Source organism: Balaenoptera musculus, chromosome 14 (genome assembly GCF_009873245.2).
Source record: "Balaenoptera musculus isolate JJ_BM4_2016_0621 chromosome 14, mBalMus1.pri.v3, whole genome shotgun sequence".
NCBI classification, from domain to species: Eukaryota; Metazoa; Chordata; class Mammalia; order Artiodactyla; family Balaenopteridae; genus Balaenoptera; species Balaenoptera musculus.
The window spans coordinates 89,655,506-89,675,205 of record NC_045798.1 but is presented as its reverse complement, the minus strand read 5'-3'; the positions used below and the strand labels follow the sequence as shown (position 1 = coordinate 89,675,205).

Here is a 19,700-nt window from a genome sequence, read left to right as displayed (position 1 = left end):
GCCCGTGCTACGAGCTGTGCCCCCCAGCCCTGTCCCCGGGATTTCTGCACTTGTTTCAAAGCACAGAGAAGGGTCACCCACGGGCACTGATGTAGTTAAGAGTGTGAATATGAGCCGAGAGCCACGCGGTCACAGTAAAAGTCGGACCTTTTACGTGTCTACGAGACACCACAGTAACTAATTTTTGTTTTCTTTGGCCCACACAATGTTGAAAATATAATACAAACTGTTTTCATATCTACCTGTGACTCCATGCCCATTACTTAGGACTAGTGTTCAAAGCAAAATAGCTCATTTGACAGGACTCCCTGCAGCACCCAGAGGTTATTTTAAAATAAAGGGAAAATCTATAGTTTGCAATTACTATTTAGAGATTGTTTTGGCAAACACTCTCAAAAGAATGTATATAACATATTATCCAGGGTTTCATAAATTTCAAAGAGCAGCTACTGTCAGGGATGCTTGTCAGTTTTATAAATTCTGCCTTTTACAAAATTCTATGTAGCCCCTTTAATAAATGGTTCCTATGTTTCTTTGATTAACAGAATCAAAATTACATGAGAAGTGCAGTTTAAAGGGGTTTTTCTGGTTATGCCATCCTCATTAAATAAAGAATAACTAACTTAAATACTAGGGTATATTAAATAATGTAGTTAGCAACAATTCAGCCTCCAAATGAAATAAGGAAGTTCTATAAATGCTTTATGGGGCTTCCCTGGTGGCGCAGTGGTTGAGAATCTGCCTGCCAATGCGGGAGACACGGGTTCGAGCCCTGGTCTGGGAGGATCCCACATGCCGCGGAGCAACTGGGCCCGTGAGCCACAACTGCTGAGCCTGCGTGTCTGGAGCCTGTGCCCCGCAACGGGAGAGGCTGCGACAGTGAGAGGCCCGCGCACCGCGATGAAGAGTGGCCCCCGCTCGCCGCAACTGGAGAAAGCCCTGGCACAGGAGCGAGGACCCAACACAGCCAAAGATAAATAAATAAATTAATTAAAAAAAAGAAAAAAAGAGTTCTTAAAAAAAAATATATATATAAATGCTTTATTTCAAAGATTTGATATGAAAACAACATTTCTATTATTTACCTATGGTCAAAAGATAATGAAATTTTACATTGATTCCTATTAGAATAAGTATGAAGTTTACCTCTATTACATGCGTTCAAATGGACAGTTCTCTGAGAAATGATCAAATATATTATTTAAATTAAAAATATTTTACGTATCAGATTAATTGACGTAATTGAAGAATTTCATTGAGACTTTTCTTCTCTGATATACCTTGAATGTGAGGCAGTAACTTACGGTGGGGATGGTAAGTAGGCACACATGCGAAACAGTTTATAAACAGGACTGTGGTTAATGACACTTCTTTTAACCTGACTTTTTATTACTAATAACTTAATCTGTGCAGCAAAGTTAAAGAATATTACAACAAACACCTGTACAGCTCCCACCAAGAATGAACTATTATTTCTCTAGGTTTTTAAAACCACCTCGTACAGGTAAGAAAGACCTTAAATAAAGAGGCCACAGTCCACATGGCCACCATTCTTCAGACACACCAGCAACTCTCACGTTCCCACATGTCTCTAACGAACTTGGAATTCAATCATTCGTTTGGCAAAAAACTCCTTATAAGGCATCACTACATGCTAAGTTTTGGTGGCGCCTCACAGAGATACTTTAAACTCTCAAGCCTCAGTGCTTGTCTGCAAACTAGAGAAATTACCACCGGTCCCGCATGGATATGGCGAAGAATAAATAAGGTAAATAAGTAAGCATATAAAGTGCCCGAAACACACAGGGTGAGGGGAACCTGACGGCGTCCCGGGAAGAGGGGCTGCAGAAAGGCCCCCATGCAGCCGCCCGTGAGGACGGTGAGGACGCAGGGGAGGGGCTGGCGGGGGAGCCGGGGGAAAGCGGAGCACGGATGTGCCCGATCCCCAAGATCACGACGCGTGTTGTGCTTCTGGGTTCTGGTTTCGTGCTAGAACCTGGCCGTGCATGAGGGGGACGGGTCCCCGTGCTGGTGACGAGGTGGGGGGGGCGGTGGCTGGCGTGTGCTGAGGTCTGGGTGGGAGTGAAAACTGCCAAGAAAAATAATCACAACATCTAAGCGAATCACACTTACAAAACGTGAACGATCTCGTATTCATCACACCACAACTACAACTTTTGGAAGAAAACTCACGACAGAGATGCACAGAACGAACCTTCTGTCTCACAACGTGAAACCCACCTGAGGAAGCGAGAGGTGTTTGGGAGGAATAACGCTGTGCGTGCCAGCGATCGTGCGAGCGGACTCGGCGCCTGGGGACACGGCGATGCAGGCTACTGCTCGTGTGACGCCCGCGAGGCCCCCCCCGGGACACGCCGTCCGGCCTGTCGAGTGGCTGGGCCCGCCGGCTGGAGCATGCCGCATTCTCACCTTGGACATCCACCCCTGAAACCCGGCACGCGCACAGTCAACGGCAGCAGCTGTTTTCACAGTGATCTTCCCTGATTCTCACCGCAGCGCTGCAAGGAACGGCCGGGCTGCGGGGCCGCGTGTGTGCAGCCAGGACCCGGCGGCCGAGCGCAGGGGACGCTCCTGAGCTGCGTACTTCCTGCAGCGGAGGCCACCAGGGGACACGCCTGGGCTCTGGCTACATGAAATGCTAGAGGATCGCTATGTAATTATCGTTCCGCAGCTAAAAAATAACAGCTAGTAGGGATATCACTGAAATGATGGCAAAAAGTAAGATAAATGTGCTTTTCCATAAGACACATTCTAGTTAAAAGAACACACGTTACACTTCTTCTCCACAGTCAATGCTCTTACCAGAGACCTTCTTCCCACTTGCTAACCCGAGAGCGAGCCGTTTCTTTCTGTTTCTCTCTTCCTTCTGAACGATTACAGCTACGCACGGGGGCCGAGGAGAACAGGAGAAACTTCACAAAGTTTCTGAGATGAAGCTTTTAATCTGATGTTAATATTCACAATATTCCTCTCCTGGAGGAACTGAAAACAAAAGGTTCTCCCGCCGCAGTGAATGACCTGACAGTTACAAACGTGATTATGGGCCAGTTCTGCTCTAACAGCCAAGGCGTCCCTGCTGCTCTACTGAGTAGGGGAGCTGATTTGCAGTGAAAAACGTGGATTTGGGGGCCTCCCTGTCGACCGCCCGTTTCCTTCCTGGAAACACGTGGAAACGCACCCTGGACACCCCCTTTCTTGTGTGTGTGTGCAAGTGCACACCAACAGCCAGAGTAAAGCAAAACACACGGAAATTTCAACTACAAATTTGAGGGATGCCAGGGACTGGAGGTCAGGAATGTTATCTTCCTTCCCACCTTCTGCATTTGTTGACGGGAGCACCGCACACACACAAGTGGACAGAGCAGCGTCACGCCAGGACCGGCACCGTCACCCCTTCCACAAGGGTCGCCGAGGGCCCCAGCCACTGCCCCGTCACAGCTGGAGCCAACCAGAAACATGCCACCTCATCCACGAGCACGTCCGTGTTACGAATAAAAGCTCTTAAATAAACACAACCCCAATGCCATCACACCAGAAATGACCCTAACCTCAACATCAGACGGGAGGTCGGTCCCGACTCCCAGCTGTCTCGTCTCCTGTGTGTCGGGCTTTTATACTGTGGTTTGAATATGGACCTGGTGAGGTCTCCCAAGCCTCTCTGACCCCCAGCTCTGTCCTCAGAAACTCCCCGAGGGCCTCAGTTCCCCACAGTCTGCACTCAGTGGCTTGTTGGCCCTGGGGCTGATTCACGCGTTCCCTCTAGGCCCGGGATTTGCTGTGACGACGCTGGACAGAGGCTGCAGAGATGGCTCTGGAGCCCACTCTGCACGCGGGGTGGACGGAGGGGGGCCTTCTCTATCAGGAGCACGACATCTCCCCGCCGCCCCCCGCGGGCGGTCAGTCCCCAGGCCCGTAAATCTGCCCTGGGTTTAAAGTGGCACGTACCCGAGTCAGATCCCCAGAGGTCACTGAAGGCAAAAACCTGACACTCCCGAATGCTGCATCCACGTGAGTGACAGGTATTTTCCACAGCCAGAGGCACGTGGTTACAGTCGCTCCATTCACAGACGACTTCTAGGCGGGGAATCTGGGGCTGTAGAGTGACTGCTGTTTTAACACCTTGATTAGCTGTACTGCAAGTGCTAAGGCTCCAGCTTCGACTGTGCTGCTTCACCTGGCCTGTTACTTACTACCAGTTGGAGAAATCGCGAGAGTAATTCCACGTACGGACAAAGATCCCCTGGAAACAGGGCAGGCCGGAGAGCCACCACAGATACATGCAAGCAGACACTAACATACTGAATATGTTGTTGCATTTACACATATAGTTTAAAATAATTTAAAAGGTAACAAGCCCAGGTTTGAACTATTGCTTTTTCCTTCTGGGTTATGTTTATAAAGCTTTCTGTTTGGGTAGATACCTGACAGTCCTTTCTTCAGTTGCTTAATGGAGTTGGGGAGAATGCAATAGAAAACAAATTCAGAATAGCTTCTGAAAACTGAGCAAGTTAAAAAGATGACATTTTAGTGCTTACATTTATGTCTCTGATCCATGTGGAGCTAATTTTTGTACATGGTGTGTGGATACGCAGTTTTCCCAGCACCGTTTGTTAAAAGGACTACTCTTTCCCCATTGAGTATCCTGGCACTCTGCTGAAAACCAACTGACCGTAAGTGTTAGATCTTCTCCCGGACTCTCACTTCTGTCCCCTCGGCCCTGACGCCGACCCTCCCAGCAGCACCGTGGTGTCTGGGTCGCTGTAGCTCTGTAGCACATTTTGAAATGAGGAACTGGTGAGTCCTCCAACTGTGCTCCTTTTCCAAGACTGTTTCAGCTACACTGGGTCCCTTATATTTCCGTATGAATTTTAAGATCACCTTGTCAATTTCTGCAAAGAAGGCAGCTGGGATTTTAATAGGGATTGTGTAGAATCTGCAGATCAAGTTGGGAAATACTGTTTCCATTTTAATACTATGAAGTATTGATTTTATCTTTTGGTGCTACTGTCAGTGGAATTGTTTTTTTAATTCTCTTTCTGGATAGTTCATTGCTAGTGTATAGAAATAAAATTCTTTTTTGTATGTTGATCTTGTATCTTAAACCTTACGAAACTCATTTATTGGTTCTAACAGAGCTTTACGGGATTCCTTAGGATTGTCTACATGAAGACCCTGTCACACACAAATAGATAGTTTTACTCTCCTTCACAGTATGGATGTCTTTTTCTTTTTCTTGCCTAACTGCCTTGGCTGGAACCTTGAATGTTCACGGCAGTGTCACTCATCACAGACAAGAAAACAGAAACAACTCTCTAATGTCCATCAACTGATAAATGGATAAATAAAATGTGTATCTGTGCAACAGAATGTTACTCTGGAATGAAAAGGAAGCAATTACTGACACAGGCTACAACATGGATGAACCTTGAAAATGTTATGCTGAGCGAAAGAAGGTGGTCAGAAAAGGCCACATGTTGTATGGTTCCATTTCTGTGAAATGTCCAGAACAGGCAGATCTATTGAGGTAGAAAGGAAATTAGGGGTTACTAGGGCTGGGAGGCGGGGAAGGGGAGGATGGGGATGACGGCCGACGTGGACCAGGCGGGGGTGTGCAGAAACCAGACACTGGAAACTCAGATGGTCGTGAAGGCTGCTCAGAAGCTACACCAAATGCTAAGGGCGACACAGCCTGACCTCTGTCACTTGAACCCAACACTGTGTAGTGTGGACTGTGGCATCTTCCAAAGTTTCTAAGTGGCTAATAAATCATGTTTTCAATGGCTTAGAACTGATACATTTGAACAAATGACTAGCACTCCTCATCAAATAAGTAATAAAATATTAGTTATTTTGCCACCTGAGTAAATGTACTCACATCCTGTTGGGTTGAAGAAACTGGAATATTTACGCAGACAGTCCTTCATGTGTCACATGTAATTACTTAACATATTAAGATGCATCATCAAAATATTTTTAAAATTTCAGTGGTGTTTTGACTCTGCAGCTGACTCTGTAAAGTGCTGAGCGGGAAGGTCAGTGCTAGTCTCGGGCTTTCTGTGCCCTCCTGACAGCAGGTAAGTATAAGAGTCTACTGGTTACTAAGGAGTCAGCAATGCAAAATGATTTTTCAAGTCTTATCTTAAATGTTTTCATGATTCCAGCCAGTTGATAGTTTCTACAATTTTTGTCATCTTAATACAACAAAAGTTAAGATGTCCCAAATCTGAAACGTGGAAAAGGGCGGGGACTGAGCGAGGTGGGCAGCGGCCTCACAGTGACCTGATCATCGTGGCAGCTCTGTGGACAGAAAATGTGACAAAAGGTTTGTTTGTGATTCCTGGGGGAAAAAAAAAAAAAAAAGCTGTAGCTCTTTAACAAAGCAGTTTTTTGGACTACAATGAGCTAAGCAGGCAAAACGAAAATTAGTTTCCAAAGAAAAAGTCCCACGGGCACCATTCTCCGGGTGGCGACAGATGGGATTCACAGCCACGCAGAGGAGGTGTCGGAGAAGCAGACGCAAAACTTTCTGGTCAAACCTTCCTGGACTGTGACCTGGCCTCAGACCAATACTCTGCAGGCCGCAGAGGAGCGGCTGTGGGACAGTGGCCCACCTGCGGGACAGTGGCCCACCTGCACCGGGCAGGTCTTTCTGCAAAGATTCTGGTCAAGCAAAGTGACAAGGACACGGGGTCAATGGCTGTATTGAAACACGGTTACTTAGATCTTATGGCGCAGGAATGGAAACAAAACTTCTAAAAAGTGATGACTAATTTACCAGACTGCAGAGGTACGCGTCCGTTTAAAAATTATTCGACCTTCTTTGAGGCGGAGTCACACATTCTCTTTGCTGTATGTGAGGCTTTCTCAAAAGACCACGAGCCCTGCACTGCTGGCATCTGTATGTGTGTGCTACCTCGACTGGCCCAACACCCCAAACGCCAGTGTCCCTCACATCCAGGCACCTGCGTCAGCAAACAGCTGCCTCGGTGAGACTGTGCACGCCCATCGTAACTGAGGCCCCAGTCGTGGCCACCAGGCAGGAGAGGCCGCAGTGGTCCTCCGGTCGAAGGACACCAGCACACGCTCCGCTGCGTGTGTGCGCACTGACTGGCACACACGTGCTCTGGTGCCCTTGGAAACCATGGAAACAGCGCTTCCCCACCACGATGATGCCGTCCTATGAAACTCACACGTGATTCGAGTCTAAACAACGTGGCGTGTTGGGTAATGGATGCTATGATTAAAATGCGTCTGAAAACCCGTTGTTTCAGTGGGTGTTTCAGGAATGGCTTTGTCCTACACGAAGATAAAAACTAACACAGGAATTCATGTATCGCTTTAAGAGGCTGCACCTGAGTCAAGTTTTAAAATTTATGAACCCTCGGCAGCACTGTCCTCAAACAATGGCATTGTCGGGGTAGCCAGGGAGGAGGTGGAGGCCCTCCCAGCAGGTTCCGCGCAAACGATCCGTCCTCCGGTTTCAGCATCGTTGGCGCGTCGAGCACGTAACGCCTAGTATTTCTGGTCAGTGTCAATGCGCTCTGCATCCTGGCAGCTAACAGATGTCTACTCTTGTCGAATGAATTACTTTATGTTTCACGCACTGGTGGCCGCAGATGTGTCACTATAGCAACATCATTAATTTCAGATCTTACCGGAAACGTGCACTCCAATCAAACCTAATTATAGCACATCGCTTTCTTGTCCACGAGAAGGAAACTAGAATGCAATTACTGGGATACTTCATTTTCTATTCGGCTGTGGCAAGTAAGAGACACCGTGATGGACGCTTCTCGTCAGAAAGCTTATTGATGAAGCACAAACCCAATTTACAGCCGCACAAAGGACCACCTCACAGTTTCAGGAGCCACGTAAGGCTCCTGACAACAGCTCATTCCTAACCTTCTCGGCTGACACTTGGGCCACTGAGATGTTTGCAAACTGCCCTCCTCCCCTGCCTCTGACACCGACAGGAGGTGCTCCACAGATGGCGTTCATCTTGGGATTACTGAGAAGGGCCTGAAAAAAATTCTAGACCAAAAAATTCAAAAAAACCTCCGCACGGCTTCAACGTCAGGAACAGATGACTTCTAGCATAAAAAGGCCTTTTAGAAAATGAAATGCAAAATATTTTCTCTAATATATTTTATATAATTTTTCTGTGATGTTTAAAAAAATCTCAGGAACCAAGATTATTTATTAAGCTAAAACCTTAAGAAGCGATGTTCTTGCCTTTTAAAAGTAGCAGAGTGAAATGTGGGAAAAATGACTTTGTCTTTATGACCCTGGGCAAAAACCACTTATCCTTACCCTGAATGTAACTCCAATTCAACAAAGAAAAATGGAGGAGCTACAGACAATAAACCCATTATTGTTTAAAATGCAAAATAAAAGTTAGCCTTTTAAGGACAAATAATGTCACAAAACCTTTACTTACTGATATCAAACAGCCAGAGACACAGAGCCTTGAGTTTACTGTGTGTTCTCAGGCATGTGCTTTCTGTTTGTAAATTAAGACGAAATAATAGGTCAATATCATTCTAGGACCATTACATGCAGATTTAAAATGGCCACAAGAGGACTTCTGGTCCATAGCAGACCTGCTTCCCCCCTGATAAGGACGACCATAAGCTCAGGAATGGTGCAGGAGGTGCCTGCAGGAGGCCTCTGGAAGGTGGTAGGAAAGGCGGCTGGTGGGGCCCAGGCCCGAGGATGAGCCCAGAGCTGTGTCCGGCCTCCCTGCCCCCAACCCTTCCCCCGCTCAGCGTCTCCCCGCGGCGCCCGTCCACGCGGAGGTAAACGCCTGCACTCCGTGTCACTGCTGTGTGCTCTTGCAAGAACGTGCCACAGTGCGCCGTTGTCCTGGTGGTGACTTTCTCTGTGTCACATCCAGACCGTGTGTTCTTGTGGCCAGGACATCGCTGTGAACATCCTGGTACATCCTGGTACATCTCCAGATGCTTCTTTAGGGAACAGACACTGGGCCGAAATGCCCAAGACCCGCTTTACAAGGCAGTGAGCCACGTGCCGCTCCCACCAACAGTGAGTAGGACTTCCCCATTCGTCCTGTACTTGCAGACACGTCAGATTTTTAATGCGGGAGGAATGACACCTTCATTGCATTAAGGTGTCCTACTCACGAGAACAGGGTGTCCACCCATTTAATCAGGTCTCGGTAAAAGGTTTTTCAAAATTTAAAAACATCCGCATGGTTCTTACCCATTTTTTGTTAAAATTTATTTTTAATTACTTTATACTTTTTTGTTGCTATTCTACTTGGCATTTCTAGAATTAAGCGTCCCCATTGTTGCTGGTATAGAGAAATGCAGTTTAATTTTGATACTGAGTTGATACATGTAATTGAACTCTCTTACAATTCTAGAAATTTTCCTGACGGTTCTTTTTGGTTTCTATGTAAACACTCACTGACTTTGTTTCCTCTGGGGACAGCCGGCTGCTTGAATCGGACTTTGACCTCATCTTGGCGGCTCCTGGTTTCTGACCGCATGTATTGACAGAGGCCAGGCTGCCTGGTGCTGGAAGCCAGGGGCTCGGGGCGGCCCTGTCTTGATGATGGGCAGCCTCATGACTCCCTGAATCTCGCTGCAGATCCTCGTTGGCTATGAATTTAGTATTTCCCCAGGACTCTGTTCTGGAGACATTTTCTTACATTTCTGTAGGATCTCTTCAGGAGCCATTTTGAGTTTGGGTTTGCTGTGCTCCTGTTTCTCCATCAAACGAATTCCAATTTCTGGATCATCTAATGGCACTTTTGCTTGATTTCTAGTATCGTTCAAGATTTATCCTTTAAAGTTTTTCCCATCCGTGCAGTGAGTTGGGAAGGCGTTTTCTCTGTCTACCTTCTTGACCCTGAGGCCCTCAAGTTGTTATTTCTGAGTTATTTTGATTTATGGAGCATTATCTTACGGGTCAATTCCTCAATGTCCCACCAAGACAAGTCCTAATGAAAACCAAATACGATCCAACAACTGGATTTTGACTGAACTGTAGTAAACTTACAAATTCCTTATGAAGGCTGGCAGCTATAGAATACTGAATTTTCACATTCGGGACACGGTACATCTCTCCACTGATGTCAGTCTCTTACATTTCTCTGTCAGGTCTGGTCACTTCCTTCATACGTGCCCTTATGTTCCCCAAGTTTATATCCACACGTTCTACATGTACTTGAGCTATCGTGAATGGGATCTTTCTTCTTCAGTCTATTCTACACATAAGGGAGCTATTTTTATTGCTATTGTTATTTTAATTTGTAAGCTGCCACTTTACTGATTTCTTATTTTTAGCAGTTCATTTCCTTGGCTGATCATTATATCTGTAAATATCTGTTTCTTCTTCTGGTTGTGGATCTTCTATTTCCTGTCTCACAGCAGTGGCTGGAGTAATAAATGTTAAATCAAAGCATGGTACAGATTAGTCTTTCTTCTTCCTGACTATAGTGAGGACTTTTCTAATATTTTATTAAAAATAAAGTTTTTAATTTTATTCAAGACATATTTCCTTTACCGTTTATATAAATATTCTTTTATTTCTGGTTCGCTAAGAATTACTAGGAATTTACACCACGAATCAACAAATCAAAAAGAGATTTTAACCCTTAGATACAGCTCTTGTTATAGTTCTGGATTCAATTTGTCTTTTACTTAGTATGTTATGGATTGACAAGAATTCTCTGATGAAAGAAAGAAAAAAATGAAATAAGGACAAAGAGAATTTGGAGCATGCAACCTTAGGGTGGGATAAATCATTTGTGGTGCAGCTCTTTAGGAGAATGTCACTGTTAAAATACCAAATTCACATATCTTATTGTTATTTTCTTCTAATAGCTCATAACTATCATTCTATAATAAACAAGCTCTTTTTGCTCTTAAGAAGCCAATAGAGAGGTGTAATACAGGTAGTTAAATAAAACAAAAACACAACTGTAAGGCTGTAGAAAGTTCAAAATATAGAAATACGTCTTTTAAATCTCTAAGAATGTCACATTTTGCTAATTCTGATGATACTCTTATGTTAGAAGATGAAGATTCGCTGGAGGCCAGTTTCAAGGGCTGAGTCTGGGGAGTTTCTTTTATTTAATTTAATTAATTTATTTTTGGGTCTTCGTTGCTGTGCACAGGCTTTCTCTAGTTGCAGCAAGCAGGGGCTACTCTTCGTTGCGATGTGGGGGCTTCTCACTGCGGTGGCTTCTCTTGTTGCAGAGCACGGGCTCTAGGCGTGCGGGCTTCAGTAGTTGTGGCTCACAGGCTCAGTAGTTGTGGCTCGTGGGCTCTAGGCACGCAGGCTTCAGTAGTTGCGGCACACAGGCTCAGTAGTTGTGGCTCACAGGCTCAGTAGTTGTGGCTCGTGGGCTCTAGGCACGTGGGCTTCAGTAGTTGCGGCACACGGGCTCAGTAGTTGTGGCTCACGGGCTCTAGAGTGCAGGCTCAGTAACTGTGGCGCATGGGCTTAGTTGCTCCGCGGCATGTGGGATCTTCCCAGACCAGGGCTCGAACCCGTGTCCCCTGCATTGGCAGGCAGATTCCTATCCACTGTGCCACCAGGGAAGTCCCGAATCTGGGGAATTCTAACCGTGAATTCAATACTCTGTTTCTCACACACCTGCAGGTGCATGCACATACATACACACACACACACACACACCATAAACGTGTGTGAGCACAGACACACCAGGATCCCCCCCGCCACTAGATGCCTCCAGAGGTGAACGCGCGGACAGCGGTACCTGTCTTGTCGGTCAGCAGGTACACCAGGCGCCCCAGCTCCTCCGGGATGGTGCTGGTCCGGACCACTGTGCCGGGAATATTCTCATCTTTCATAATCATCCACCCGTAGGCGGCTTTGCCCATGTCCAGGTTCACACGCAAACTGCCAAAGAAAACCCATCGCAGTCATTAGCGTGATCCAACACCTCATGTCCAGGTTTTCCATATAATTTACTTAAATGTACTGTCTTTAATTCATATGGAATAAATAGATCATATTGGATGTTAGACTGTAAGATAAATGAACGTGTTGACATTTGAGTCAACAGGCCTCTTTTCAGCCCAGAGCGTGTTTGCAGGTGCCGGAGAAGCAGGTGCTCCTACTCGGCCCTCCAGCCCGGTTTGCGACGGCAGCAGGACCTGGGAAGGGCGGACAAAGCGAACCTCCCCATCCAGGCTCAAAGGGGAGAGCGCCACGTGGAAGGAACTCGCCGGCCATACTGGGAATCAACATCTGAAACGGGTCTGGATATCTGGCCAGTCATTTTACAAAAACAAAGAAGCGTCCCCAGCGTGATGAGTGCCCTGCGGGAGGGGAACAGGCTCCAGGGGGAGGACCGGGCGGGCAGAAGGCCCTCTGAGTGCGCGAGCCCCTGGGCCAGGCCCTGAGACCAGAGGACCAGAAAGGCTGAGAGCAGGGGGCGGGGCCAGCCCGCCTCGCGGAGCCTGGACTTCAGGGTCAGAGCCACGACCCCCGAGCAGGCTGAGCCACGGCCCGAATTACGCTCTACGGTGGACCATCCCGCACCCGCCCGGCATGCGCCGTTCTGCTGGGCAGACTGATGTCCACAGCACCAGCACCTGTAAGCTGCCCTCCGACATGATGCTGACCGTCTCCTTCCACCGACCAAGAGCCGCTGTGGCCCACCCGTGCCGGGTGTACACACTGATGTTATGTAATTTGATGAAATGGGATTATTAACCGAAATCAAGAGACCTGTTTTTCCACTTCAGTGAAATGGAATGGTTTTGAAAGACTGGATAGTGATGAATTGTTCTAAAAAAAACATTTTTAATAAGGTGTGGGTGAGACAAAAAACAAGGAACTTAAATCTTCGGGAAGATTCTCACCAGACAGATCTGTAAAATCGTTCTCCCTCCACCGTAAGGAAATCCAAAGGGGAAATTATAAACCGTGCACTCTGAATACCTCTTTGTATGAGGAAAACAACGTAGATTTTCAAAACATACTAAAAAAAAGGGCCAGAGCTCTACATTAACAGACTGGTGAATGAACATACATTTCTATGAATTAATGTAAAACGTAATGTAAACACATATGTGTATGATTCGTAGAAATTCGTTTTTCTCGTTGACCCATTTTTAAGCAGCCCCGTTGTGCAGGGCGCGGGCAGGTGGTCCAGGAGGGGGGCCTGCAGGACACCGGCTGAGGCGCTCCGCCCGGGGGCTGTGCTCTGCCCCGTGCAGGGTCCACTGCCCTCTGGCCTCAGCACCCCTGGGACAAGCGTTCTGTGGAGCGCGTGGAGCCGTCCAGCCCGCGTCCAGAGTCGTGCCGCACACGTCTGTCCCCTCGCGTCTCCCCACACACCCCCACCACCTTAGACGTCTACGTGTTACTCTTTGACCCAACTTTTCCCCGTGATTCTTTCTCCAAAGCCCAAATTCCACATACACAAACTCCCCACGTCTGAAACCTGTCCCCTGGACACCCTCGCGATACCGCCATCTCCCACGGGGGGCAGACGTTGTTCTGTGGACAGTCCATTGGGGGCCCCGTGTGGGGCTCCAGACTGCTCACCCCTATTCTGCTTCCTACCAGCAAGGGCCTGAATAAAAGCCCTCTTTCCTTTGATGCCTCTACCACACACCATCATCTTCGTGGATAACCACAAAGGTATTCTAAATACGAGTTCAGAATATTTAGGATATTAGAGAACTGCGAAACAAAACAAAAGAGCTTGAGAACAGCAAACGTTAGTGAGGATGTGGGGAAACAAGTATTTTAATGAACTGCAAGTAGAAGTGTCATCAGCGGAGCCACTTAGAGAGGACCTGGCAGCACGCAGTGAAACGAAGACTGGCCAGAGTGTCACCGGCCGCGCCTCTTCCAGCCATCGGCCCACCAGGAGAAGCCCCGACGTGCGCCCAGCAGCACGTACTAGGATGCCGTCCGTGCGGCACTGACTGTGAAAACATCCAAGCCGCCCAGCAACAGTATAGTTAAAATTGGGGCAATAGCAAACCAAGGCACAAAGACACTTAATACAATCACATTTATGAATTTTTAAAAAATACACAAAACTTTATAATGTTCACGGGTCCCACCATATGCACCAAGGACACAGAAACATGAACAGAAAGGACCCACCCCAATTTCAGGAGAAAAATCACCTCTGGGGAAGGCAGGAGCAGAGAGAGGGAAGGTCCATGACTTTATGACATCTACCTTCTTAAAAAGAAAAAGGATCTGAACAAAGACTGAACATGTTAAATCTATGACAAACACAAGGGCATTTGTCACTAGACTCTAGACCTTTTACTTACCTTAGAAATTTCATCATTTACAATTGTATAATAAGATTGCAACTTAAAACAAATGGTGGTCCATCCTACCTTGGACAGTTTTCTTGCAATCCTGCCTGAAAGCACAGGACTGGAATAGAGCCCTTCCAAGCCTGGAATTCTAAAGAGCCCCCTGTAAGGACACGCACTAAGAACGTACCACTGCGGGGAGCGCTGCTTGCTAGCTGTTCCCAGAGCAGCTCTCTCCATATACCAGGTGTGTCAAAAATGTTCAGCTGTGTCTCATTTTTTTTACACAGAATATTTTTATTTACAAGATTTTTATTTCATTTGATTAAAAGAATGCACAAGCGTGAAATGCAAAATGTAAGTGCGGCAAAGAGAGTGAAATTTGGCTAACGAAAACCAGAAAATCAAAGATATCCAAGGGTGTGCAGGGAGGCAGGCAGACACCCAGGGGCGTGGAACAATACTGCACTGAGACGACAGGAGCTGGCACAGGGAAACGTGCCACGGCTCAAGCTAACGCTGAGATACCCCCAGGAAGAAGCCAGCACAGAAGCAGCCCACGAACCAGGAAGGGCTCCCAGGGTTTCAGCGAGAAGTAAGAAGAACCACCAACAAATGAGAGGCCCCTTAGCAACGGTGAAAACAGGGCCTAGATTTAGAGGTAAGAAAATTTCATCTGTTCAAGAGGCTAGAATTTGGAGAGCCAGTAAAGAAAGTATCAAATCACAGAAAGGAACCAAGCGTCTGGCACAGGGTGTGGGCGTCACTGTCCCTCAAGGCAGGACGCTCGTCGTGGGCGGCGGCCACGTTTACGGCAGGTAGGACACGAAACGTGGCTGGGTGAGCGGCAGCCCTTCCGCACGCCTCCGAGGCAGACTGGTGAAGCCCTTCAGTCAGCAAGGAGTCACTCAGCCCCAGACCATCACCAGGGAGAACAGGACAGAGGAATTGTACCTTGTACATAACCAGCCGGGCCTCATTCGTCCTCATTAACGATCAGACCTCAGACCACTCAGATATGCTTCAAGTTCTATCAGGAAGTCTGCGCCTGACTTAATTCTATCAGGAAAGCAGCCGATAGGACGGACCAACTCCACGTGGTGAAGCTGCTCGTGTCCAATCCTGTGACCTGCCTATTAATAAACGCACACTTGGAAAGTGATCTTAAGGAGTCAGTCGGTGAAGAAAGTCTGTAGGTAAGTCAAAGAAATTAAAATAAAATAATCACAATTTATTTGTCCATAACTTTCACATCTTACAAATTATAATACCTGTACTGGTCAGAAAGAAAATCTTTAACTGACAGCGACACAGACCTTGTAAAGCAGCCCCTCGCTACCTCTTGGCTCTTCCTAATCCTGCTAGGAGGGTGAGGACATGGCCTGCGCAAGATGACCTGTGGGGAGAGCACCGCAGTCCCCGGGCCTCCCCTGCCCCAGGGGCACTGGTCCAGGAGGTGCCATCACCTGCACACAGCACCTGGCTTGTGTGAGCCCCAGGCGTCTCCCATCAGCTGTGGGGAGGCACCCGGAGGGGTGGCCAGCCAGGAGGAAAGGCTGGCAAAGTACTGGGGAGTGTCCTGCCAACAGGTACTAAGTAGCAGCCGCCCAGGAAGAGTTCAGGGTGTGAGGAAGGTTGGAAGAAGAAAAAGAAGGATTTTACAGGACTTCTCTGGTGGCACAGTGGTTAAGAATCTGCCTGCCAATGCAGGGGACACGGGTTCGAGCCCTGGTCTGGGAAGATCCCACATATCGCGGAGCAACTAAGCCCGTGCGCCACAACTACTGAGCCTGCGCTCTAGAGCCCGTGAGCCACAACTACTGAGCCCAAAAGCCACAACTACTGAAGCCCACAGGCCTAGAGCCTGTGCTCTGCAACAAGAGAAGCCACTGCAAGGAGAAGCCCGCGCACCACAACTAAGAGTAGCCCCCGCTTGCTGCAACTAGAGAAAGCCCACGCGCAGCAACGAAGACCCAACGCAGCCAAAAATTTAAAAAAATAAATAAAAAATAAAATAAATAATTTTTTTTTTAAAAAAGAAGGATTTTACAGGGACTTATCTGTGATTTGGGTGTGGTCATAAGACAGAGTCCCCAGGAGTCGGGAAATAAAGTGAGAGTCAGAGTCACTTGGTAACACTCAGGCCAGATGGCCAATGAACGAGCAGGAGCCTGGTGGGCACAGAGCAGGGGCAGGGCCTGGGCGGGGCACGTGACCCCTGTGAAGATGGCCCAGCTGGCTCCTTGGAGCAGACGTCTACAATCGCGAAGACAGGGCCCTTCTCTGTGTGCTGTGGTCTCCCTGCAGCTTTTGGTCGAATTACTTTTGAAGACATCAGCCTGCCTCAGGGATCGCAAGGCAAGTGGGTTCCTATCTGCAGCCGGCCAGGCCTTTCTCAAGAGCCTGCAGTCTGCACTGGGCATGGGGCTGAGCGGAACCAAAGGAGCATCTCTCGGGTTCCTTTCTGCAGCCGGCCAGGCCTTTCTCAAGAGCCTGCAGTCTGCACTGGGCATGGGGCTGAGCGGAACCAAAGGAGCATCTCTCGGGTTCCTTTCTGCAGCCGGCCAGGCCTTTCTCAAGAGCCTGCAGTCTGCACTGGGCATGGGGCTGAGCGGAACCAAAGGAGCATCTCTCGGGTTCCTCCAGGTCGTGCTCCTGAGATCCTGGGCCAGAGAGGGCTTACTAACACAACCACTGTTGTACAGAATTGTAAGAATATAATACTTCATGAAATACTGCATCACAAATCAATACCACTGGAACAGTTTAGGTTGACTACAAACCTAAATCCCCTCAAAGAATGTACAAAGCAGTAGTTACTAGTGAAAAAGGGAATGGAGATAACCTTCACGTTCAGAAAAATAAAGCAGAACTACTGCAGAACGCAAGTTCGTGGTTTACAAGTGAAAAACTATTAAGGAAAAATACCTTCAACTAGGACAATAATGCCATATAGGTAGGAAGTAGAGCTTAAGTTCACTCTGATTCACACTGTACATCTTGATCAAATGTTAGTACAATAATTTGCTTTTTAATGCAAAAAATTTCTAGAAGCTCAAACTTCAAACACCAAGTTGACAGAGTAATTATCACCATATTTAACTTACTTCTTAGTAATGTTCTAATTTTATGGAATTTTAAAACCCAGACCTCTATTCGACTAGTACTTTATAGTAACATGATTTGTGAACAAAAAATTATGTTAAGCCTACTATTTTGAGTATTACAGTAATAGATTATAAGGTAATAGATACCATATATATATTTAAGCTAAATTATGTTGCTAATTTAGCAACTGTGAAATTATCTAGAGACCTATTCCAAATAAGTGCAAAAGTCATTGCAATTTTAGATGGTCAGCTGAACCAGAGGCAGTTGTGACCTTTACTGTTATAAAATAAGAAGAATGAAGTAAACCATCTTCATGGGCCAGGGTGTTCAGGGGTGTCACCGAGAGGAACATGTATGAACCTGCTTTACACTACAGGAAGAAAGCACAAGGTTAATTTTAGAACATAAGATCATCTTAATGGTGGCACTTTCTTTTCCAAATAGTCTCATCTTACAGCTACAAAAGTGTCTGAGGAGGTAACCTGGACCCTGAATAAGTGAGGTGTACTTTGCTAAAACATGCAGTGCGACCCCATTGGCGCCCCATGAGGCCTGCTACATTTCAACTTAATTTGTTACAATTAAATCGCAGCATTTATCAGAACCTGGTGAAACAGCCCCAGCTCACACCAGGCTCCGCTGGGAGTGAATCTACCTGAAATAATTCACACCCATTCCTCTGAAGTGAGACTTATTTTTAGATCCTAATCTGAGCAAAAGAAAAGTCATTTAAATGACAAGTTTTATCTAAAGTAATCAAAACCTCTTCCTGTAACTTGTCATTTAAAGGAAAAAGCACAGATGCTATTTTATCTGAATTTCCCCCCCAAATTTTTCGTTGTGTGATTCTTTAAAATTTTCATGACGCACCGCGGATAGCAAGGGATGGTTCCAAAATGTTTTCACTAGGTGAATTCACCCATGGCCACGCACCGGGAAGGTAATATTCTGTTACTGGTTTGAACCTTTCTCCCGGGCTTCAGACTGTATATTCTATTGCCTACAGGGTATCTGACCTTAGATTTATCACAAACACCTTTAAATGAATATATACACGACGGAGGCTAGTTTTCCCACTTCCTCCCCATCCTGTGCCAAACAAAATAAGAACAAATTTATTCTTGCTCAAGGAGGAGGAGACGCTTCTCCCACCAATGAATGGTGTGATCTACCCGTCACCCAAGCCAGAAATTGGAAGTGATTCTAGGTCCCTTTTTCCAGATAGTCAACTCCTGTCAAATCAACCCCCTGAATGCCCCTGAATTCCCCCCCATTGGGGGGAAGCATGGGTTAATGGAATTTTACAGGAATGACGTTACATATGACTTGTATGGATTCCTAATTCCCAAATGTACTAGTTCCATGATCTGGGCTGATGACAGACTTGACCCTTCTGAGCCTTGGTAACAGCACCTGGAAAATGCCACGTGTCAGCAATAGCGCGTCAAAGCGGGTGACTGAGAGTCATGCTGGTGGAGCAGAGGATCACTGGCCCTGAACAGCCAGAGAAGGTTTCATGGAAAAGGCAGAGCTGAAATGGAAAGCACGGGGGTGGGCAGCACGTGGGCGCCACCTAGGAAGGCAGGCGGTCAGCAGGCCCCGGGGCTCAGAAGGCAGGGAGGTTCCGTCACTGGCAGATCGGATGTTCCCCCCAATAGGCTAACAGCCCCTGTGATTTGTATCCACTGCAACACACAAGAGGATAAACAAAATGTAGTCTTGGGTCCCAAGGAACAGAAAATCTAGTTAAGTATGAAAGGTAGCTGAAATTGGTAGAAGCAAAATTCTAAATCACATTATCAAGTTCTGGAGTGGGCGTGGGTGGACTGGGGATTTGAAATAAAATAGTGTTTCGAAAAATAAATTGAGCCTCAGTGTCCAAGGTGGACAGAACGAAAGAAAGCCTGGAGGCCAGAAGGCGAGTAAGGAGGTGGCACAGGCCGTGGGCTTGGTAAGCACGGGTCCCGCGGTTCTGAGAGCGCGTCTCCCACGTCAGGAGGACGGGCACAAACCCAGAAGGTTCTTCAGGGAGAATCAGCCCATCTTCTCAGGTCCCACAACAACCAAATACTGATCAGAGGGTCAAATCCTGGGGTGAATGGAGACAGAGGAATTCAGGATTCTCCCAGCATTCACTGTGGCTTCAGGCCGCATGCGGGGGGGCCTTGCAGGGCTGTAAGTGCACGCGTGTGCATGTAAAACATCTGTGTAGCAACAGTACAAATACACACAGCAGAAGTGAGGCCAAATAGTCTGTGTCAATTATGTGAAAGGGTAAATATTCCTATT

General features: G+C 47.1%; 1 protein-coding gene across 7 annotated transcripts in view; it reads right to left on the bottom strand.

The window, feature by feature from the left end:
* The window catches only part of ATP9B (ATPase phospholipid transporting 9B (putative)), a 227,399-nt gene that overhangs the window by 47,543 nt on the left and 160,156 nt on the right, over nucleotides 1-19,700 (bottom strand). For all 7 annotated transcript variants that reach the window (XM_036874381.1, XM_036874378.1, XM_036874376.1 and 4 more), the window contains one exon: nucleotides 11,768-11,910. In XM_036874381.1, coding sequence (XP_036730276.1) covers nucleotides 11,768-11,910 — 143 coding nt within the window. The remainder of the gene's footprint in view (nucleotides 1-11,767; nucleotides 11,911-19,700) is intronic.